This window comes from Mytilus galloprovincialis, chromosome 3, assembly GCF_965363235.1.
Source record: "Mytilus galloprovincialis chromosome 3, xbMytGall1.hap1.1, whole genome shotgun sequence".
NCBI lineage: Eukaryota > Metazoa > Mollusca > Bivalvia > Mytilida > Mytilidae > Mytilus > Mytilus galloprovincialis.
The window spans coordinates 84715307-84740516 of record NC_134840.1 but is presented as its reverse complement, the minus strand read 5'-3'; the positions used below and the strand labels follow the sequence as shown (position 1 = coordinate 84740516).

Genomic DNA, 25210 nt, shown 5'->3' with positions numbered 1-25210 from the left:
GTTTCTACGATATAAACGCATCAATACTATACGACAGCATTGAAGTGTTGACTACTAACTTGTATTATCTTAAGGAACAAAAAGTTAGACATTTGACCTATTAAAAGATATATATATATATATATATATGTATCTGATAGCTCTTGTATTACGGAGACTTATAGTTTATAATTTATATGTCGTTTGGTCTAATTAGCATTCATGTCTTATTTTTATAAGCTGTTTGATGCAAATTGATTTAAATGTAAATGTAAAGCATTCAAAGATGTGCATTCAATTTTTCATTGACTTGATCCCTTTTATATGCGTTATTATAAGACGGTGTTCGTAATCGGTTATTGTTTAAAATATGTTGTGTGTAGATTAAATTTAGAGTTGGTCCCGTGTTTAAGGTGGGGAAAAAAACGACACTTGGGACAAAGGAACTTTTCAAATATTAATGCGTCTGAAGCTCTTTTCTGAATGACGCTCAAAGCTAAAATAAAAAAAAGCTGGAAAACTAAGAGACAATGATGTAAAAATTCAAAGCACGTGAAGCATGATATGACAAAAGGCACAAGGCAGTTTTTATAGTAATCTATTTTTTTTCGAATTTCAAGGGTGACTGGGGAATAGAAATATGGTCCCTATCCAATATACCCTCATTTTCCATTGGCAGTCCAAATTTCCTCGACCATCATCCCAAATGGCCCCATTATGACGAGACCTACCTATTGTATTTATTGTTAACTTGTTCTCGTCCTGAATATGCATGAACTATTTGCCACTGGACGTTAAGCAACAACGATCAATCAATCGAACTATTTTCACATGTAATGAACAAACTGTTTCTACAATATGACCGCATCAATACTATACGAAAGCATTGAAGTGTTGACTACTAACTTGTATCATCTTAAGAAACGAAAAGTTAGACAGCAGTTGTATAGAACAAGTAGTTATATAAAGAAATCAAAAATACATGGTTTATTTTATTATTTAGTTCGTCGGTCGCTCGCATTTCGTCCACATCAGAACAATCAATGTCGCTAGGAAATTCGAGAAGGGTAAATCAATTTAAAATTTGAAGAGCACTGAAATTCATAAATGAAAAGATGTTGTGTCATATAATAATATTATTTGAAATAGTTTCTTCAAATAGGATAACATTAGTTAGTACACAATTAATTTTTCTTAAGGCCCTCTTCATAACTCAAAGTTTCAGTTGGAAGAACAGTAACTTTAGTTATTCGAACAATAAAACAGGATATTCGGCATTCGATGATTTTGAATGATTGTCAAATTTTCCTGTCCATATACTTTATATATTAGGGTTTGTTTGGCATTCAAATGAAAAAAACGAAATTCTTTTCATAATAGCTGGCGCTCTAATAAGAAAAAATCAGGATGGTAAAAATATAACAGGAGTTAAGTTATGGTTTATATAACATTCCTATTTCTAAATTACATTTCATGTATGGGGGAAAACAATCTGATTTCTTGGTATCATTTTCGACACGTAACTTACATATATTTTTGTTACTGATCTAGTTACTATAGAAACGATGCATTATACCTACCACTGACTGGTCTCTTTTAACTTTATGTACATAATTTGATATAATCTGTACCAAATCCTGTTTTTCTTCGTTTGACCTATAAGTGTTTCGGATACGTGTAGACAGTTTTATGAGCACTCTGTCAAAGAAATGTTGTTGCCATCTACAAAAGAAAATTGGACTAATGTGATCACTTATTCATTCCTGAATATATATAAAATTTCACTCTGTAGTATTGTCTGTTTGATTCAATTGTCAGACATCTAGCCCAACAGAATGTTATACCATTATCTTAAATGTTTACCCGTCTGTCGTCAACAAATTACATAAAATTCTAATACGACGTGCTTCTTTCGCTTTGTGAATAAACCCATGATCTAGATCCAATAAAATTTCTTTGCACATGCGTATATTGACTACTGCAGAATAATGAATTTTATCAAATTGGCATGCATTTGATTTATTTCATTAACTTAAAAAACTTCCAAACTTTTTTAAATGATGCACATGTTGTTACTAATTCATTTATTATGACTGTAATGTGTTACAATTGGAAATTGACATATTTGACCTTCCGTTCATGCTGGCTATTCAAACTCCTCCCTCTGAAAAATCACAATGACAGTCGTTTGCTTGTTTACAAACAAAAAAGGGAGTTTCATGGACGAACCTACACAAACCTTCTGCTCTTATACACATCGGACATAGAAATTACATTAATTGTCCTAATCAGAATCGAAATAATTGGTACATGCTATTCTTTATTGTAGTTTTAACATGGGTAAGTATCATATTCGTGTTATTTTAGCCCTCACTGTCGTTCGGGCAAAAATAATCACGAATATTATGCCTACCCATATTAAAACTACAATAAAGTATATCTTGCATCAATTTTTACTTTAAAAAATATTGGTTTGTCATTTCAATCGACTTGCAAAGACATATTAAGCTATCCTGAATTAAATTACTTGCAGCACGTCAAATGTCGCAGAATTCTGAACCTTGGTTCTATCCGGGTTCTTCTGTTCGAAACCGGTTCAACATTCTGGTTGTTTGGGTATATAATTATGGGTCCTCAATGTTCTTTGGCTTGGTTATTTATTTGGCATATTACCATTTTGATTTGAGTAATTTATAGGCGAAAAGCGCATGTGACGCGAAAAATTATCAGCCAAAAAAAGCTGCATGGTGCCTTATGTTTTTTTTAAATTTTTTTTTAAAATGCAGTTTTTTTGGATATACATATATACAAATCCAAACAAGAGTGAACACGCTGACATGTCTCGCATTCTTTACTAATCATTTATATTATGTTGATAGTCCTAAATATAAAGCTTTACTTCAACTACCACATAAACTTAACTAGATCCAAAAAATGAGATCAAAATCATATAAAGTAAACAAGAAATAAATGTACACGTTACAATCAATCAATACACTAAATATAGTTTAGTTTAAACATATTTGTTTGTAGTTGATTGGAAAACAAGTTTTGCAACTTATATTAATCCCTTTCTATTTTGCGGGTGCGAGTGCTGCCTTGTGTTTATTTCCTAAATATAGTAACACAGCTATATTTTGTATAATGTCAATTTCATCATGGAACACTTTCTCAACAATCAGGGGTCTATTAAGGAATGAAAATAAGTTTGACATTTGTGTTACGTTTTAAAAAGCTATCAATGTATAAGTTTGAGTTGCAGTATAAAATCATTATTAGGTCAATGTCATAAAAATATAAACTTTTTTGTAATCGGCGCGAAACTGAGGAAGGGCTCGGTAGAACCTCGCTCTTCACCAGTTTCTCAGCCTCATACAAAAAAGTTTATTATTTTTCCTTCATTGACCTAATATTGTATATGTATCGTCCCCTATCGACGGCCTATCATCGTTTCTTCAAGACCATACTTGCAAATGGTGTCAAGGGAGAGCCGAAAATTCAGTCTCTGAAATTTTCATCTCGAAATGGGAATCGAACAAGGAACCTTTGTGTTAGTAGTCCGAAATACACTAAATATAGTTTACCTATTGCTTATAGTTCTATTCCTAAGAAACATTCTTAACCAAGAAAACTTAACATTGATCAATGAACCATGAAAATGATGTCAAGGTCAGATGAATCATGCCAGGTGGACATGTACAACGTAGACGTCTTCCATACAACAAATATAGTTGATCTATTGCTTACAGTTTAACCCTTTCGCCGACGAGTCCCGGTTTACCGGGATTCACGCTTCAGACAGCTGACGATGAGTCCCGTTTTACCGGGATCGGAATACCTCTTTTATGTTTCCCGCTCAAACAGTGCAAACGTGGGTTATCTTTCTTTGATGGATAACCCGGATGAAAGTGTAAACATGCCGGTTCCGTTTGTTGAAAACCGTGTCAAAATCAGAGGAAATTTAAGGAATTTAGGAGAATTTGAAATGAGGGAACATTTTTTTTGAAAGAATATGGAAGAATTGAAGCCAAACTAGTATACTTTTTTGACATAAAATGTCGTTTTATGTACAAAACAGTTGGAATGGACATCGATCAGTGTGAGGAATTTGTACAGCCTCATAAAATTTTTCAAAATTTTGCCGTTTTGGGTTAAAAAATTACGATTTGGGGTGAAAGAGTCGAATTTTGAGAATTTCACCTTGATAATGACGAAAATTTGAAAATTTTGATATTTTATGAAGAAAAAAATGTCAAAACATGAACAAAACTGTGAACATGGTCTTAGTGAATAAAATAAATACACAAATAACTATAAACAAGTTTTAATTGACATTTATTATGAATATTTCCAACTTGAGTAATAGTAGCCAGGGACGCCATCGTCTCAGAGTAGCTTCTGTCTGGGCAGCAATCGGTGAAAGGGTTAAGAAAGACAGATCAAAACAAAACAACTTAACACTGAGCAATCAACCGTAAACATGAGTTAACGGTCAAATAAATCTAGCGAGACTGACATCATAAAATATTTCCATACACCAAATATAGTTCACCAATTGCATATAGCATTAGACAAAAAGACTAAAACTCTAATACTTAACTTTGATTACTAAACCATAAAAGTGAGGTCAAGGTCAGATGACACCTGCCAGCTAGACATATACACCTTACCATCATTCTATACACCAACTATAGTAGACCTTTTGCATACAGTATAAGAAAAAACATACACCAAAACACAAAAAATTAATTGTAACTGAACCATGAAAATGAGGTCAAGGTCAGATGACACCTGCCAGCTGGACATGTACACATTAGTCCTTCCATACACCAAGTATACTAGACGTATTGCTTATAGTATCCGATATATGGACTTGACCACCAAAACTTAACCTTGTTCACTAATCCAAGAAATGAGGTCGAGGTCAAGTTAAAACTATCTGATGGACATGAAGACATTGAAAGGTACGCACATACTAAATATAGTTATCCTATTACATGTAAAAAGAGATTTTTAAAACATTACAAAAAACAGAGTTTAATATTAAATTGTGCGTTTTACTCTTAACAGACGTATAACCAACCCTATTAACAGACCAACCGCCGATATAGCCGCATACTAAATATAGTTTAACCGACCAATCTCTCGGTTAGCCGAGTGTCGGCCGTGAATTAGAACGTCGTTGGCGATCAAATTTCAAGTCTGTTAAGAGCTCTACTGAGCTTAGGTTTACTATGCTAATTTTTATATATCTTGTTCGAATCTAAATGAAATGTTCTTACTTACTAAGGACTATCATAATATGACTTAAACTTCGTATTTACTGGAGTAACAATCATTATATCGGCAAGCTGATAAAAAGCAGTTCTTGTATGGAAGGAATTATATGTAAAGTAGTGTTTAGTCAGTGGTTTACCATAATTTAAAGGCAAACATAAAATGAATTGTGATAAAGTGATCAAAATGCATTTACCCAGTTGATCTATAGTGAGATATGGCATTATTAAAACCACATAAAAATGCAATATCTCAACAAATTGAAGTGCAATACATTACATTTTATGAAAGAAGAAGAGAAAATATACATACTGCAAATGCCGATGAATTTTTTCGTCGACTGATGCTGGCAACATGCTTTCAATACTGAAAAGGATATCTCTAAAATCGTCTGATATCATAGCATTCTTCATTTCCTGCAATTTTATGTTTAAATTTTGATAACACATGAAAATCAACAGATTCAATTCATTTTGATAAATTATATATATTGGGTATAAAAACAACGTTGGATATACATCAGCAAGACAACGACAAAATAATACATTATCCACAGAAATCTAGATGCTGTATTTCTGAAGTACTGTTAACTTATATTTAAGATTAGCAAACGCAATAATTTTGAGTTCATTTTGATATTACTTTATTACTTACTCTGTGTGTGCAAGTACACTATTTGGATACGTATTAGGGTAAGGAAATGCGCATATGATGAAGATTGATCACTTTGATAATGCCAAAGGGCTAGACTAGAGAAATTTACAAATTTTCTATGGGTGTACCTAAGGCCACACCAATTTAATTTCTTGTTCTACGGATTTTTGGACTCCAAAATTTGGGGCGAGCGAGCGATTTGAAAATTTTAATAAAAAAATATTTAATTTGCAAATTTTTGAGGCGAAGCTTGAAAAGTAAAGGCGAGCGATTACTGTAAACCAACTTATTTTCGCGAGCGATTTATTTTCGCGACTTTCGCGAGTAGAAAAATAACGCGAATATAAATCGTCGCGAATAAGTAAATCGTTATTAATCTACATCAAGTAAATTATAAAATCGCGAATTTTAAAAGGCGCGAAATGGACTAGAATTGGTAAAACGCGAAATAAAGTATCCGCGAAAATAAATTGGTTTACAGTATAATTTTTTTTGTAAACATAAAATAGAAGGTTTTGACAATATCAAAACTTGATTTATCACTTGTACTTTGACATTTCTTTAATTTTTGTCTGAGGGAGGGTTGTTCTCAACCTGATAATAACAAACACAGGTCAAAGTACGGCCTTTTACACAGGGCTTTGATACATACCAAACAGCAAGCTATAAAGGACCCCAAAATTTTTAGCGTACACAATTCGAACAGAAAAACCAACGATCTGATTTATATGTATCCAAACGGGAAAATACCAATGAACAACATCAACAATCGATAACTGCTGAACGACAGGCCCCTGAATCAATCAGGACAGGTGCATAAACATGCAGCGGCTATGGATAGTTTTGTTTCGCCAGCATACAATATAATTGCAGTTGAAGGCAAATCCTTCAGAAGTTCTTTGTACTTTATTCTAACAACGAACATTTTTGATAGGGAATATAAGTAAGGGGGAAAGAAACCATTTTTTTGTTCTTTACAGGTATTTCCGCTGTTATAAATTTATATCGGAGCACTCCCGCACTTTGGATAAATAGGTTTCATGCTGAAACAAATATTCTCACAGATATTTACACAGTGTGGTGGGGTGCTTTTATGTTTAAAATCGTTATATACAGGTTAGACTGTGATTTTAAAACCAAATGTTGATATCTTTTTATAATATTTACACACAAAAAAAAACGATGCGGGAAATGGACATGATTACATTTCCGGATGCGGGAAGCAGGAATATAAAAAAAAAATTCTGTTTTGAAAAAAATAGGCGCGGGCGGGTCCGTCGAACAAGGAATCAAATTGGTGTGGCCTAATAAACACATTATTTCACCAACAAATTTACTAGAAGTTCCATGACAGGTATCATTAGTTGAAAAGAGACTATGACTTGATGACTTTCAAGGATTAGGACGATGTACATTTCCTTCATAGCAACAGTCATCTGTGATCTCTTCTAAAGCATACAAAATACAAAATACTCACACTTTTCACCCGAACATCTTGTTTTTGTCAATTTTATTACAATCTGTGCAAAAGACTAGATCAACGACTCGCACAAAAAGAGTATTAATCATAAGAGAAATAGGTTTAGCAACTCGTGATAATTGGATATCAACTCGCGTTAATTAATTTTATAATAATAATAAAATCGCCACTGGCTCATCATTTTGAAATTAAATAACCCGAGTTGATATCAAGCGATCATTATATAAATAACACATAGCTGAGAGGGTTATAGAGCAGATTGTTACCCCGAGAAAACATTGCCAACCGCGGCGAAACCAAATACGTCGAATCGTTACATATTTTTTTTTTCAATTATCTTAATCTTTGTGTCCCATGTTCTTAAATCATACAGTTTATTTGATTTTTTTTATCACTAATAAATAATTATGTAAATCAACTTCATGATTATTACGTAAGTGATAAACTGCTGTTATGTCCGGTTCGAATTCTATAAATTGAAAGGCTGCATTGCAATTTTATTATATCAAATGGATATTGTAGATCTTACATTATTTTAGTATGTACCTCTCTTGCACTCAGTCTTAACAATTTATTCTTCTGGAATCCAGACCATGTATTCTTCAGAGTTTTTGAAATGGTGGCAAATACTTCTTGATTGTCTTCATATATAAGATCCCATTTATTGCAGATGAATACTGCTCGTCTAGTGTCGAACACTGTTTTCTTTTCTTCGTCCCTTATTCTCACTAATTCCTCCTGTATCTTTAATATCTGCCATAAAAATCAAAAAAGTTTCAATTTAGTCATGGAATGAGATTAAATTTATGTAAGAGAATGATAACCCCTATCTTCATGGTTAAGTACGAATGATAGCGAGTACTTATCTTGAAGTAATGGTAACATTCTCTTACAAACTTAGAATATTGTAAAGTGCTTAGGCGCAAAAGATCTCTTGAATGGTTGTATACAAGAACTTGTTTCATTGTTGGTGTAAATTATATGTTTATAATTGATGCATGACTTCATTCTGCAGTATTTCATTTATTGGCTTGTTTTAGTTATGTAGGGACTTTCTTTTAATTTGGGAAATATTAAAAATAATATATTTTAGTTAAGTGTTTTTGAACAGCGGTATACTACTGTTGCCTTTATAGACAAGATGTAAGGTGACACAGCAGTACAAAGAATATGTTTCTTTACTGTGAGTATGATTGTAAATCTTATACTATCTGACAAATGTCTGAGCGAGAAATTATCCTTTTTTAATTACAGTTTCAATCAATGAATAAATTTCAGTTAAGGCTTTTAAACTATTTTATTATGTCTGGGAAATGTTCTAATAAAATGCCTTTAAAAGTTTTTTTTATCGGAATATTGGAAATAATTATTCTCTATTGTTTATTTTTCAGATAAACTAGTTGAAGTTATTTATTTTTATAACATTATGTGCGCAAATTTTACTGTAGCAGGAAACTTCAACTTATTTTGATTTTTTATTTGTTTCACAATGCAACTTTTAGTAAAATCCAATCACTGTTATAAATCCTTACAATCTGGTAAACGTGCATCAGGGCAGTTATGACTCATTTATAAAAACTCTTCGTTTTAAATTGTAAGTAAGTCTGCACAATAGGATTATCCCTTACTAAGAACTTGATTTGCATTCATTCTACACAATTAAGAGACACCAAATTCTACAATTTCATTGGTCGAGAGCACTTTGCTATATTCTAATAATACATGTTCAGAATAAATGATTAACGCTTACATTGATTCAAATATCCTCGGGTCCTTAAAACCAGATGAATTCATTGATTGGAAAATGGTATGAATCATTGATTACTCAAGGCAACCATTTAAATCATGCAACGTATACTTCGTTTTATGCAGAATATGTAATGTCATTATAGATTGATAAATAAACATATATTTAATAACAACAAACATAAAAAAGAGTAGTTTCTTGCATTCAGATGTTCTATAAGTTCTCCGTAAACTTTCATTTTCAGTATAGAGGTATACTGATAAAGATATTACGTATTGTTTTGTCTATATTTAGTTAATATACAAGTAATTTTATTTCTAAAGGAAATAAAATAAATTATCACAACACATTAAAATATAAATGATTTTGGAAACTTTGAAGGTTCGCTTTTTATTACGCGAGTGAGAGGGAGTTTTTATGCTTTAAAATAGCCACAAGAAAACTATATTCAACCAATATGGTTATTTGTTTAGTTTGATAAAAAAAGGTTTGATAAAATTACAATCACACCACACATACTCGTCCAACAAAGACGCTATCCATCGGTCTCAATACAGTATTAAGGACATAAAAAGCCATGAAATGTTAGAAAGAATTCTTGTTGTTTTCTTATCCGAGGCTTTTAGCTCATATCTTCTATTCCAGGCTTATCGTTTTGTTTCTTTGCCCAGATTCTTGTGTCATGACTGAATACCCATGGTTTTCATGTTTCCTCAACGATGCTTTTTTTTTTAACAACATCCGGAATTCATAACTCACATTTCATTGAACTGAAAGTGTTGTTATGGCCTGAGTGAAGTCTAGCTTTTTGACAATTATCATTCCAATGGTCGTCGGATATCTAAGCAACTGAGATATGTTCATTTCTTTCAAAAGTTTTATACGGGAAAAATAAGAGAAACATCCTGTAAAAGTTTTGTGGTCCGTATGATTTAGAAAAGAATATCACCAGTGTAGTTTCGATGTTTGATATACAATTATAATACATCCATCGTTGTAGTATTGTCAACCAAGAATATTTTTTTTTTTAAATAAAATTATAGCATTTATATTACTGTAGTGTAATAAACCATTATGCTTTTCTTTTCTTTTACGGTCCAATTTGGTCATATAGCTCCATAGTTTCATAGTTCCCGATGAAGTTAAATCCCGAAAAATGCTTCCAACGCATGTAATCTATTAAGCGTATTTTCATGTCATACCACAAAATGTTCCAAAAACGATTGGCCTTGTATTGGGATTTTAAATTATATCAATGATTTACACCAGAGATATATGATACGTCCATAATGATTTTAAAAGTCTCTACTGATACAAAACAAAACTTACATTATGCCACTAAAGTTCCATGCGATTTTAAATTATTTAATATGTAACGCTATATGCGGATATCATAGCATGAAAAAACATTTAGACTCCAAAATTACCTGAATCAATCTTAAAAAAATCTGAATGAAGAAATCTGTTATGATCCAAACGAAATGGATCGACTTTTGCTAATTATGTGTATTTGTCTTAATTTTTTTGTTGTATGAAAAGAATTTTAACAATATTCATTTACATTTTCTCGTGTAATTTATGTTTGCAACACTGAGTTATTGTGCTTTTAAAGAAAATCAATCAAATCCATATTTTTGGTCATTTGTATTATCAAGTTTGAAAACGGTAGTTTTTATTTATTTTATCATAAATTATTCTTTTTTCATTACTGTGCTAAGATTTTTCCTATACTTTTAACCAAGTAGGACAAAAAAGATCCTTAGGGTCATGGTAATAAAAAAATTGATTTCTACATGAAAATTTAATTTCGTGTCGGAATGCGAATCAACATTGGTACTAATATAAACGACCAGATTTTTAAATGATATATAAATATATCAAGATATAAATGATTTTAGAAACTTAAAGTATGCTTTCCATTCGGGTTATTGTCTCTTTGACATATTGCCTATTTCCATTCTCAATTGTATTTCCACTGTCATGTGTGAAAGATAACTCATATCTCAAAATTACCTAAAGACAATATCTAAAGTCGATTGTATCGGGGTTATTTTTATAATTATTATGTTTTTAAGTTTTTAAGTTTGAAATTCTAAATATGACACTGTATCATTCATTGATTTAGATATTAGATGTTGACTTTGATCTCAAGAAAACAAGCCACCCACATGTACATCAGAAGTTGTACATATGTCATCCAAAGGAATATATCTACAATATTTACACAACTTTTTTTTTTATCTTTATCTTAACGCAATGTTCCCTTTAAAGAGGCTCTCACTTGTGTTTGTGTTTGTTATTTTTTTCTTTCAGTTTTTGGATCTATATATATTAAGTTATGTAAAGGCTGATGTACTCATCTACATTTGAAATAGTAGCAGTATTGTTCATGAGATAGTATCAAAAATCGTACATCAACCAGATAATCAAGCTAAGTTTTGTCCACATTAAAATTCCAGTTTTTAAGCTACCTGTCATTGTCTTTATTTTTTGGTGAGCTTTGGATGAAACGAAAGGTAGTAGATTCTGCATTGTCATGCCCTTTAAATGTTTTTAATTAATTATATAAAGACTTTTGACTTTTTCATAGGTTGATTTTACCAATAATTATTCTTACCCTATCGCTCTGCACTCCTCCACCATTTGATGCATTTATAATATATATAAATGCAAGAGCATTTGGCAGATACTGAAATAACCTTTTAGTTAGATGAGGGTGGTCTGGACCAATTCCTGGTGTATCAACAATTACTATATTTTCCTTGAATATAAACATTCCAACATTTGAAATTTGTTAAGACATTGATAAAGATGTTGAACGTTTCCTAGTCCAAAATCCTTAAATATAAGATAACTGATATGTTAAATATGACAAGAGGCTATCGCTGAACAACATTTGACTGTATTTGGCAAAAAAAATTACCTGTGGTGTTACTTTTTGTGGCGTTGATGCATTCGGGCGAATGCCATTTGCGCCGATTTAAAAATTGTTCAATCTTTCATTTGCGCCGATTGTGCACAGGTAAATTACAAGTGAGTATTATTTTTTTAATTTATCAATATAAACCTCTTCCGTTAGCTATTGGTACACATGATATGAATTATCATTTATAACATGTATATATTCAGTCTATTGTACCCAACATATAGATTGTTGTCGTTTTCATTTGGCTAAGAACTTGTGGAGGAAAATCCAGTCTGTTTAACTGATTACATTAAAACATCTTCATATACTAATTGATACTATTTACATAAAGACAAACACGCGAATTGGCAGCATGGCCGTCGTTTGTACCATTACCCTTCCTGCATATGTTTTTTTTTCAAGATCTATAATTATCTTCTTTTCATACAGCATTATATTTTAAGATCGTTTTAGTAGTCACTTTGGTTATTTTCTTTCATTTTGGTTAGTGTATGAAAAAATATACAATTATTTCAGTGTTCTTGAATACATACCAAACTTCAAATTTGGAAATTCAAGGTTTGTTCTTTGCAGATCATAACATGCTACATTAACATATTTTGTATGCGCTAACCTGTAGAAAAGGGATTGGCCAATAGATATCCACGAATTCATTTTCTTCCTCTTCAACCATATCAGTTTGACTCTTAGTAGGCTCTTGAATAGTTACATATCTTTTCAACAATGTTCTAACTGATTCTGAATCTAAATCTTTCTCCAAAGGAAGTGGATGTGGCCTCTTTGATTTTCCAGTTACCTCTATTTTCTTCTCTTTCGAATTATGGATTCTACATATGGTTGATGTACAAGCCAGTGCCGAATGAGGTAAAAGATCCACGCCAAGAAGAAGATTGATGAAAGTACTCTTTCCGCCACTTGTTTCACCTGTTTAATGAAAACAAATGGTTCAATAGCATATATTTTTTTTAATTAAAAAATACCCTATGTATGTCCGTAGTGTATTATAACAATTTTTGCAATTTGGTGTATATTGTGTAAACTTCTGATCATGCTGAAGATTACGTCAACATTAAACGTTTGAACCTTATTCGCTGTGGTAATGACCCGATAAGACCAGATACCCATTTGTATGCTTTGTAAAGAAAATGATATAGAAACACTTTAACAGGCAATACAGATACGCCAAAGTTATGCCAAATACGACTAAGGTAATATATGCCTGGGATAAGAAAATCCTTAGTATGTAAAAAAAAACATAATTTCGTAAACAGGAAATCTATAAAAAATGACCATATATATATATTGATATTCTTGTCAACACCGAAGTGCTGACTAATGGGCTGGTGATACTCTCGGGAAAGAAACGTCCACCAGCAGTGGCATCGACCCAGTGGTGTAAATAGACACCAACGATACCAGATTATATTTTGATACGCAAGACGTGCGTTTCGTCTTCATAAATTCATTAAAATGTTTGAGAAATAAAAATAAATCAGTTTTAAAAAGTTAACCAATGTAAACTATCCATGAATGAAGTTTTTTGAAAATTGAAACAGGTTTGATCGAGAAATTATTGTTTACAACATATATAACACGTGTTCCTACATCTAAACTATATTAGAATAGTATTTTTTAAGAACTCAGGAGGACAAAACCATCAATCTTTGTTGTTTTCTATTATATATGTACTTTTAAAAATACTTTACACAATCAGTTAAATGAACTGTCATGAGTAAAAGATTACCTTGATTTGGTTAAAGGGGGTCTTGTTTATCCGTCTTTTTTTTTAATGCTTGTTTTTATCGTTTCGACGTGTTTTTTCATAGCTTTGTCGAGTACTCTTCAACTTAATGATTTTAAATGTCTATGTCAAAATCGTTTATTTAAGGATTGGTATCAAACATGATTGAAGAAAAACTTGACTTTGATGAAATTAAAACAATATACAAACTTGAAAATAAACGTTTAAAAAGTTCCAAAAGTGAAAATGATTTTAAATAAACTAATTAAAGAAAAACCTGTTATAACAATTGGACAGGAATCATCCAATACGTCGGCGATTTTTTCTTGGATTACACTCTGTAAATCTCCGAATTCTATGATAATTTCCTCTTGCAAATCTGGGAATACATATTCGCCTTTTGCAAACGCACAAATGTCCATGTAAATGTCAATTAGCTGCTGATTTGCACGTCTTTTGAAATTTGTTATCTTTTCAAGCAGGTTAGCGGTATGTTCCTATAAATATGAAAAAATATCAAGTATATACTGCTTGTTTAATTAAAGTTTAGTATCTAAATAGATATTGTTATGGCAGCCGATTACACTTTTTAATTGAATAAGGCAGAATGAAGTTGCTTGACATAGACCAAATTTTATTATTTCATGCTAAAAGAAAAGATCTGAAGGTCGATGCAGTTACCTTATTACGATTGTTGAGTAAAGAAAGTTTATTGCATAAACGTGTTAAAATGTGTCAACAGAGTAAGAATCCCAATAAATAGTTTAAGTACGAGTTTTATTAAAGTTAGCTTGAGGTTTCCAAGAAGTTAACTCTTCGAAAAAGATCATCAAACTTTCACAAACATCTACTCTAACATACAATGTGGACACTTCAATTGGTCTGCACAAAAAGCAAATGTCAACAATAACAATTTTATATCAACAACCTTGATTTAACAATATTAAACAGAACTTTCAAAACATTGAAATTAATTAAATAGTGTTAAAGTCGTAATTCCACTACTAAGCGTGTATTGAAATAAGCCCCGCCTCCCTACTAACCTAATATTGAATTAACATGGTCTCCACGTGGACGCTTTAAACCGATCATATTTCTAGAAATGTATAAGCGGTAAGATATATATATAATTCATCTTAACATCAATATATGTATAAGCGGATATATATATATATATATATATATATATATATATATATATATATATATACTAACTAATTGCTACCAAAGTCCCGATGCGTTAAAACAGCTACTAAAGTAAGCATGATTCAGCATTTTCAAAGAATTTAAGAAATCGGTTATTATCGAAAATCTTGATGTTATATTAATATTGTTTGGACGTACAATATGTTTTTTATAACAATTTAAGATAAATATGTTACTTTAAACTCAATAAAAAATCGGGAAATGTGTAAACTCGGCCTCCAAAATGTATACGTGCCTACTTTAAATTTTGTGCCTTCTTATACAATTTTTTAAAAAAAATATTGTTAAATTACTACTTAAGTCGCAGTCACCGGAACATCTCTTGATTTTGTATTTAAACAAGTATAAGGTCGTTAAAGTCAGCGTATATATTAAGGATAAGAATAACATTTCTTTTCGGAAGTCTTTGTTAATAAACAAACAAAACAGCAGTTCTGTTGGCAAGGAAGTTATATTTGTAGAAAAAAATTAAACGTAATCAAAAACTTTCAAGAAATTACGAGTAGTTTGTCTGAAATTAAAAATACATAAGGAATATCAAAATTATATGTTAAGTTGGAGTTGACACGTGCTGCAAAAAAAAGTGCACTGTGTGTATATAAAAGAAAAACTTGATCAAACTTTTTGTGTTGTTTTATTAGCATAGAAATATAATTATAAGAAATGAATGCCTCTTTTTGTATTTTTTTTTGGTGGTAAAAGGGAAGGGGGATTTTATATTGTTGATCGTGTGCATATTTTTCGAACGAACCGCTTCGTACAAGTTGTGCTTCAGTCGACACTTTTACAACTCAATTAAATTATTAAAAGAAGCATAGTTTCTTAATTGAACAATCTGATTCTAAACATGTGATACGCGTTTTAAAACCCTAGACGGCTATATTATAATAATAATTATTTGCATGTACATTTATATTTTATAACTGACTAAGCGGTATGGGCTTTGCTCATTGTTAAAGGCTTACGGGGTGACCTATAGTTATTACTTCTGGGTCATCTGGTCTCCTGTATAGAATTGTCTCATTTCTACATAATGTACATGTTATTTAAACCCGTCCCCTTACATCTATAGTCTTCTTTTTTCTAAAGCCTGCATATATTCTGGGTTTCTTTTTTACGATTGAATGTTGTTAATTGACAGGTAGTTTTAAAGAGTTTTAAATATTCTTCCCCACATATGATCAGATCAATGTTTTCGTACTTTATATATGCATGAATATGTACTATGCTTGCTTTCTCAATTAAAATTGTGATGTCACAAAAAATTAATAGCACGAAAAGCCCATGAGATGAGGATATTCTTCAGTTTTAATAAAATTTATTAACTAGTAAATTTAAAATGTTCACTGCTGTGTAGATATTTATAAAACTTCGAAGTAGTGATCAATTTCTTCACCAATTGCGATAATTTCACGTTTCTTTCCCGATCCAATTTCCTATTATTTAGGTACCAAGAAACAACATTTATAAATAGTGCTTTTCTGTGTATTGGTTTTTCTAAAAATAGAATAATCCAAAAATACGCAATTCTACTTTCTATTGATTTACCTTCTTTTCTTCGTATGAGCTTCCTCTGTTAGGAACACCCCTCTTTTGAGGGTAATATGGATAAAAGTCTTTAAGTATGTACACACTCCGTGAATATATATACACTTGCTAAAATCTAAAATAAACTTTAAATAAGTGAGTGATAATTGTCAACAGCCATTATTGTTGTTGTTGTTGTGCTGGTAAATTCCTCCGTTGACTTCGGAGCACCCTGTCGTAAACAGGTATAAGGTTACCAAATGAAAAGATTGGTGGTGGTGTTCGGAAAAAGAATCAAATATATCACTAAACGTTCCTTTGTCTAAACTATTGTCTCACACGATATAAAGTTCACAGATTGTTATTATAAGTCGATCCGGCCCAAGTCGATCCGGCCCCAAGTCGATGCGGCCCCATAATAAAATATGAATAAACTATATTCACTATATGGAGTAATTTGTGACAAAGAACAAATGCACTATATTACTGCAAGGCCGTAGCTACCCTTGAGGCAAGTGAGGAAATTGCCTCACTAAAATTTCGACACTGATTATTTTTTTTTATTCAAATATATAAATATTATGGTCATTTTTGTTGTTCTGTCTCAACCTTAATTTCTATAACTTGTCATCCTTCCTTTTAAACTATTCTTCCTGGATATAACTCAACATTTCGTTTCTTTATATTCGGGTTTTCGAAATCGGACACAAATTATTCAATTTCAGAGGCGGATTTAGGGGGGGGCAGGGGGCCCGGACCCCCCCCCCCCCCCCGCTTTTGGGAAAAAAATTGGTTGCTTATATAGGGAATCACTGAAGCGTGACTGGAGCGGGCCCCCTCTTAGGTCAGTCAGTGGGCCCCACTTATGAAAATTTCTGGATACGCCATATACGGATTAGCGCTGATAAATGAAACAACACCACTGATAGCACAACCTTTGTCATACATGTAACTTTTAACTGGCTTCTCCATTGTGTCAATCTTTTGAGATTCCCTCCTATGTTACATCCATCAGAGTACCTATGGTATAATGTGTATTACACCCTCCTATGTTACATCCATCAGAGTACATATGGTATTATGTGTATTACACCCTCCTATGTTACATCCATCAAAGTACCTTTGGTATTATGTGTAGTATACCCTCCTATGTTACATCCATCAGAGTACCTATGGTATTATGTATATTACACTCTCCTATGTTACATCCATCAGAGTACCTATGGTATTATGTGTACTACACTCTCCTATGTTACATCCATCAGAGTACCTATGGTATTATGCGTATTACACTCTCCTATGTTGTACATCCATCAGAGTACATATGGTATTATGCGTATTACACTCTCATATGTTACATCCATCAGAGTACCTATGGTATTATGCGTATTACACTCTCCTATGTTACATCCATCAGAGTACCTATGGTATTATATGTATTACACCCTCCTACGTTACATCCATCAGAGTACCTATGGTATTATGCGTATTACACCCTCCTATGTTACATCCATCAGAGTACATCAGAATTGGGCGTATGTAAGTTACATTGGTCCCTCAAGTGTTGACCAATATGATCTACAAACATCCAACCCTCGTGAGTACTAATGTATGCAACCATTAAAACTTTGAAAATGCTTTGTCTTCTTGACGTACACATTAACTGTACCACAAGTACTGACCATTATTATCTACAAACATTAACCGAAGTTAATATATGAATAGCGGTTTAGGGCGACCAGCGGTAACCATCGTCAATATATGTGTTTGGTGACCAGAAGTAACCAAAGTGAATGATTGTGTTATGTGAGCATTAATATAAGGTGACCAGAGGTCAACATAGTGAATATATGTACAAGGTGACCAGAGGTAACCAGATTAAATGAGTGTGTTATGTGATCAGAGCATCATTGTAACTGGACCAGAGGTAAACATGGTCAATATGTGTCCAAGGTGAGCAGAGGTAACCTAAATCAACATATGAAGAGCGGTGTAAGGTGACCAGAGGTAACCTCAGTCAATATTGGTCAGGGGACACATTTATCGTCCATTGATTTTCATTGTCTACGAATATAGTACCTATAGTGCATGTAGTGTGAACAGTGTGTTACTTGCTATATTTTTATACCCTTTCCAAATTTGTTTCTTCATGTTTTATACCTCAAATAGCAAGTAGGGGGTGTGAATCTGAACTGTAAAAATATTTGGGTCATAGATTTTGAATTAAAGTAATCACTCCTTTTGTAATAGTATACATGCATATTTGAGTACAGTATTGCATATTGCAATTCAAATGCAACAAGTAATCAACAACAAATAGAAAACTAACGACTAAGTAGAATAAAGATGTAAGGGAAATTATAAGTCAATCTTGACGCATTTCTTGTTGCCTAAAATTTCCTTTTTTCACATAATTATGTTGTTTTTATTTGATTTAAATTTCTGTTATATAATAATTGTAGAGCATATATTTTGGTTGTGGTTAAGTTAAATATGATTATTTTTCACTTTATCATGTTTTTTCATTACCATATCCTGATTTAATCTGAAATTTGTCGGATTAGTTATGAATGTTCATCCTATCTTTCCACAGTTATTTGATTCAAGTTATTGCCAAACAAATATATCATAAAAATTTCCAAAATAACCTTGACCTCTGAAAAGCAAATGGTTATTCCTTCATCATACTCAAAAATACACAACCTTTATTTTCTTGGCAGCTTTTAACTATTTTCATTGCATACTTTATGCAGTTTACAACTTTTTTTATCTAGAATTATTACCAAAGAGGAGGGGCTTGTAAAATTTAATAGCTTACCGAACTTCATTAGCTTCTCTTTTTGATGAGGAAATTTTACTAAGCCTAGTAAAGACATCGCTTTTTTCAACAATGTTGCTGAAATCTTCAGCCAAGTCTTTTGCCTCTCCTTCTGAAAAGCCTGAAAATAGGCTGATAGAAGTCTTGATGTTCCTTCTTATTACAATTCCTGGTGAAATGTTTGCCACTGATCTGCTCCTCTGGAAATAAAACAAATAGTACGTTTTCAAACACGTTTTTATCCTTTTTAATTTTTTCTTACCAAAATAATTTGTATGGGAAGATAAAGAATTGAAACAGTGCTGATATACTCACAACAAAGCCAGGAATGACGTCACAAGTAACGTAGAGCTAAAAGGGTACTAATGAATTGATTAATAAATATAATCAATGAAGAAGAAAAAAATATATCGAAACACTGTACCTTGGTGAAATTCCAATATTTAGTTTCCACCTTTTATTTAAATTACAATTTGTTTTAACATGTTTCAATACCTTTGTGTGATCTGATATTGTGATTTACCAGTTATATACCCTATACATCAATGTCTGATCTCTGCCTACCTTTGTTGTGATCTGATGTTGTGATTACCAGTTATATACCCTATACATCAATGATTTTTGCTGCCTTTTTATCTACCGTGTCCTTTGAAAAGACATGATCGCATATGGCTACATGCTATAGATTCGCTTTTTGTATATGTTGTTCGTAAACAAATTTAAACTGCAATGGTGACTGAGGTATAGAAATGTGACAATTTCCGTTTTTTACCGGCAGTCAAACCATTGCTAGAGCGGTTGGTCAATTTGACTGTGTGTGATGATTGAATTCAGAAAGCTAGGATACGTGAAATCTTATGCCTAATGTTTTGAGATTACCATACAAATCTGTGCATTTTGAATAACCTCTGAAACAACTTTTTGGGTGTCCGTAGATACCCGGGGTAGGTACCCAGTTATAATGCTAAAATTTTCCCGACCTTCAATGCAGATATATACCTATTGTACTCTTTCGTCCTGATCATACGTGAAATACTTGGCACTGGACCTTTCCTACTTAATTGATTAGGATTGTCAGTTTTCCTATCAAAGGTCGGTGGTTTTCTCTGGGCACTCCGGCATCCTCCACTGACAATAATAAAAACTGGCTGCCACGAAATAACCAATGGTATGCCTGGGCGGTGCTGGGGGAAGATGTTCACTCTTATGGGTAGTTGCCTTTATGTTGGTTTTCTAGGCTTTTATGATGATTTATCGTGTTTTCCGCTTAATGAAGCACCTATTTGTGTTGGAAAACACATGTTAATGTTAGCCAAGGCCTTTATGATGAAAATGACACCTTGTATAGACCAATAATATGGTCAGTTTGGTCACTAGGGAGAAAAGATCCGGGGTTGGTATGGTCAATATTGGCGTCTGGCTATCCAAATTGAGGGTAGGGTCGATTAAAAAATTGTTGGCCTACGTCCACATATTTTTGTATTATAAATAAAGATTCAGGCATGTAAAAGACACTATAAGCATTTGTTTGGGCTATACCTGTAATATACACAAATGCCTGGGTGGTGCTGGGGGAAGATTTTTACTCTTATGGGTAGTTGCCTTTATGTTGGTTTTTCTAGGCTTTTATGGTGGTTTATCGTGTTTTACGCTTAATAAAGCACCTATTTATATACAAATACAAATATACAAATATTTTATTGGCACAAACACAATAACAATAATTGGGAAAGGCCCATATTTCAGTGCATTACAACAATGAATACAGCATACTAGTAGTTAAATATATATATAAGAACTCTATTGAAAAGCACATGTTAAAGTTATCCAAGGCCTCTACGATGGAAATGACACCTTGAGATTCATTGCTAGAAAAAAAGACATTTAACGAGTCGTATATATCGGTTTATTAAATATATCTTTTTAACTAAGAAAGTTGGTTTTATATAATTTAACCAAAAATAAAGGTATTTTACACTTTATCTATTTCATAAATAAAAAGCAATATATGGGCGTTTTTCAATAAAAGCGTTCCTTTCAGACCTAAAAAAAATGGAAAGTCAACTAGTCTAAAATTTATTTTCAAGAGTTATTTTGAATACCTCTATTATAGACCTGTTTGTAAACAAAAAGTGCAATCTTAAATACTCTTTAAAATGATATTATTTTCATAACTTGTGTACTGTTTCGTAGGGGACTTTTGTCCCCTACGAAACTGCTTCTAAACACATATTTTTGCAATTTTAAATTTTTCCTATAGACATTCCAGTTTGTTTACGTTATATACTAGAAAAAATCTCATTTTTTTCTGAATTGGAGAACCATTTTTTATTGATAAAGATTAGACAGTACTTCACATATGAAGGTACAACTCATGTTATGTAGTGGACATTTTGATGCGTTTCGTAGTTGACAAAACCGTTTCGTAGTGGACAAAAAGTTTCGTAGTTGACATCAACCCTATTCTATGTTAATAAAAACATAATAAAAATTACATGAAACTAACCTTTGTTATTTGCTTTGCACGAATATAATTGAAAAAAGAGTAAAAAAAGACTGCATGGTAGTGGTAGTGTCCACTACGAAACGTTTTTCTCCCAAACTTGTTTCGTAGGGGACCGTTTCGTAGGGGACGTATTCACATGTTTTATTTTTTTCTCACAACCCCAATATTGCAATAGTAACAAGACTGACTGTATTCATCAAAGCATTATTAAGCTGTACACTGATATTTTTTTCATAATTTTAAAACCAGTTCCTGAATGAGATTTGGCCCGTTTCGTAGTGGACATTTACAAAAATACGGTATCACTCTGGTCCATTTGATGTGCTCAATTTTTCTTACCAACAGTTTAATTGCCGTTATAAAAGCATCACTTCTTTTGTAAGACCCTAATGTTTATATCTCTTCGAACAAAAAATTACATTGATTTTATAAAACTGTTTATAAGCAAGTTTTAATGACTTCGTTTCGTAGTGGACATTGTGTTAGGGACACACCTTCTAAAATAAAAGCTGTTTATTAAAATATGTTGGCTCTAAACATACTTTTGAATTATTAAAGAACTTATATTAAGTAAAATTAATATTTATTTCTTCATTTTTTTACGATATTTGAGAGTATGAATGTTGAACAGGCGGTCTAGGGACATGCCATTTTGGTTGTTTTGGACCATTCAGGAATCAATGTTTTATCAATCTCTCTAAAAAATAAACTGTTTCTTTGCTTAAAAATGTTATATCTAATTCAATGTACTGACTGCACAAAAAATTACTTGCAAAGATCAAACACATTTTTTTAAAGTGGCTTGGACAAGAAAGTACGTTTTTATTGAAAAACGCCCATATATATCAGTTTAATTGAGATATATTATATATGATTAAAGACTGTGCACTCTTAAGTTATATGTTTGAAGCAAGCGCATAGGTCATCATATATACATCTTCAAATTTCAAAGTGTCAGCATTTTACAAAAATTAACGCATTTGAGCTAATTTTTGGTGCATCTGAAAGATAATGTAAAAGCCTTTAAGGATAATACCATAATTTAATGAACAAATAAGTTTTTTTCATGGAAAAATATATCGTTAAAGTTTATGTATGCAGCAAAATGCATACTTAAACCCCGTGCCTACTTTGGTGAAATGATGACTTATACGGAATTTATAAATGTATTGGTTGTTCTAAAAATAGAATAATCTAAAAATACGCCCTTGTAACACCCTAGTCTGGCATTTGTGACATCCTAGTCATGCACAATCAACTTTATAATACGTACAGACATCATATCTTTATAATAAATGCTCTATTGTATCTATCACACCTTTATATATAATGTCCTATCTAACACCCATGTCGTGCCCTTGTAACACCCTAGTCAGGTATTTATGACATTCTAGTCATACACAATCAACTATATAATACATACAGACAACATATCTTTGTAATAATTGTTCTACTGTATCTATCACACCTACATGTATAAGGTCTGCATTTAACACCCCAGTCATGCCCTCATAGCACCCTAGTCAGGCAGTTGGGACATCCTAGTCATACACAATCAACTATATAATACATACAGACAACATATCTTTGTAATAATTGTTCTACTGTATCTATCACACCTACATGTATAAGGTCAACATCTAACACCCCAGTCATGCCCTCATTGCACCCTAGTCAGGCAGTTGGGACATCCTAGTCATACATAATCAACTATACCATACGTACAGACATCATATCTTTGTAATAATTGTTCTATTGTATCTATCACACCTTCATTTGTAATGTCTTCATCTAACACCCCAGTCAAGCCCTTGTAACACCCTAGTCTGGCATTTGTGACATTCTAGTCATACACAATCAACTATATAATACGTACAGACATGATATCTTTGTAATAAATGTTCTATTGTATCTATCACCCGTTTATATATAATGTCCTATCTAACACCCATGCCATGCCCTTGTAACACCCTAGTCTGGCATTTGTGACATCCTAGTCATACACAATTAACTTTATAATACGTACAGACATCATATCTTTATAATAAATGCTCTATTGTATCTATCACACCTTTATATATAATGTCCTATCTAACACCCATGTCATGCCCTTGTAACACCCTAGTCAGGCATTTATGACATTCTAGTCATACACAATCAACTATATAATACATACAGACAACATATTTTTGTAATAATTGTTCTACTGTATCTATCACACCTACATGTATAAGGTCTACATCTAACACCCCAGTCATGCCCTCATAGCACCCTAGTCAGGCAGTTGGGACATCCTAGTCATACACAATCAACTATACCATACGTCCAGACAACATATCTTTGTAATAATTGTTCTTTTGTATCTATCACACCTTCATTTATAATGTCTTCATCTAACACCCCAGTCATGCCCTTGTAACACCCTTGTCTGGCATTTGTGACATCATAGCCATACACAATCAACTTTATAATACATGCAGACATCATATCTTTGTAATAATTGTTCTACTGTATCTATCACACCTATATCTATAAGGTCTACATCTAACACCCCAGTCATGCCCTCATAGCACCTTAGTTAGGCATTTGGGACATCCTAGTCATACACAATGAACTATACAATACATACAGACATCATATCTTTGTAATAATTGTTCTATTGTATCTATCACACCTTCATTTTTAATGTCTTCATCTAACACCCTAGTCAAGCCCTTGTAACACCCTAATCTGGCATTTGTGACATCCTAGTCATACACAATCAACTTTATAATACGTACAGACATGATATCTTTGTAATAAATGTTCTATTGTATCTATCACCCGTTTATATATAATGTCCTATCTAACACCCATGTCATGCCCTTGTAACACCCTAGTCTGGCATTTGTGACATCCTAGTCATACACAATCAACTCTACAATACGTACAGACATCATATCTTTATAATAAATGCTCAATTGTATCTATCACACCTTTATATATAATGTCCTATCTAACACACACGTAATGCCCTTGTAACACCCTAGCCAGGCATTTATGACATTCTAGTCATACACAATCAACTATATAATACATGCAGACAACATATCTTTGTAATAATTGTTCTACTGTATCTATCACACCTACATGTATAAGGTCTACATCTAACACCCCAGTCATGCCCTCCTAGCACCCTAGTCAGGCAGTTGGGACATCCTAGTCATACACAATCAACTATACCATACGTACAGACAACATATCTTTGTAATAATTGTTCTATTGTATCTATCACACCTTCATTTATAATGTCTTCATCTAACACCCCAGTCATGCCCTTGTAACACCCTTGTCTGGCATTTGTGACATC

The 25210-nt window shown here is 32.4% G+C and overlaps 2 protein-coding genes across 2 annotated transcripts in view; both read right to left on the bottom strand.

The window, feature by feature from the left end:
• Positions 1 to 846: 846 nt before the first annotated feature.
• LOC143066838 (uncharacterized) overlaps positions 847 to 25210 on the bottom strand; it is a 265369-nt gene continuing 241005 nt past the window's right edge. The window contains exons 8-14 of the mRNA XM_076239650.1: positions 14082 to 14301; positions 12677 to 12987; positions 11755 to 11898; positions 7937 to 8143; positions 5569 to 5672; positions 1560 to 1701; positions 847 to 852 (exon numbers count right to left, since the gene is read on the bottom strand). Of these exons, the coding sequence (XP_076095765.1) occupies positions 847 to 852; positions 1560 to 1701; positions 5569 to 5672; positions 7937 to 8143; positions 11755 to 11898; positions 12677 to 12987; positions 14082 to 14301 (1134 nt within the window). The remainder of the gene's footprint in view (positions 853 to 1559; positions 1702 to 5568; positions 5673 to 7936; positions 8144 to 11754; positions 11899 to 12676; positions 12988 to 14081; positions 14302 to 25210) is intronic.
• The window catches only part of LOC143069191 (uncharacterized), a 150554-nt gene continuing 144693 nt past the window's right edge, over positions 19350 to 25210 (bottom strand). Inside the window, exon 13 of the mRNA XM_076243701.1 lies at positions 19350 to 19555. The gene's annotated coding sequence lies outside the window, so the exon portion shown is untranslated. The remainder of the gene's footprint in view (positions 19556 to 25210) is intronic.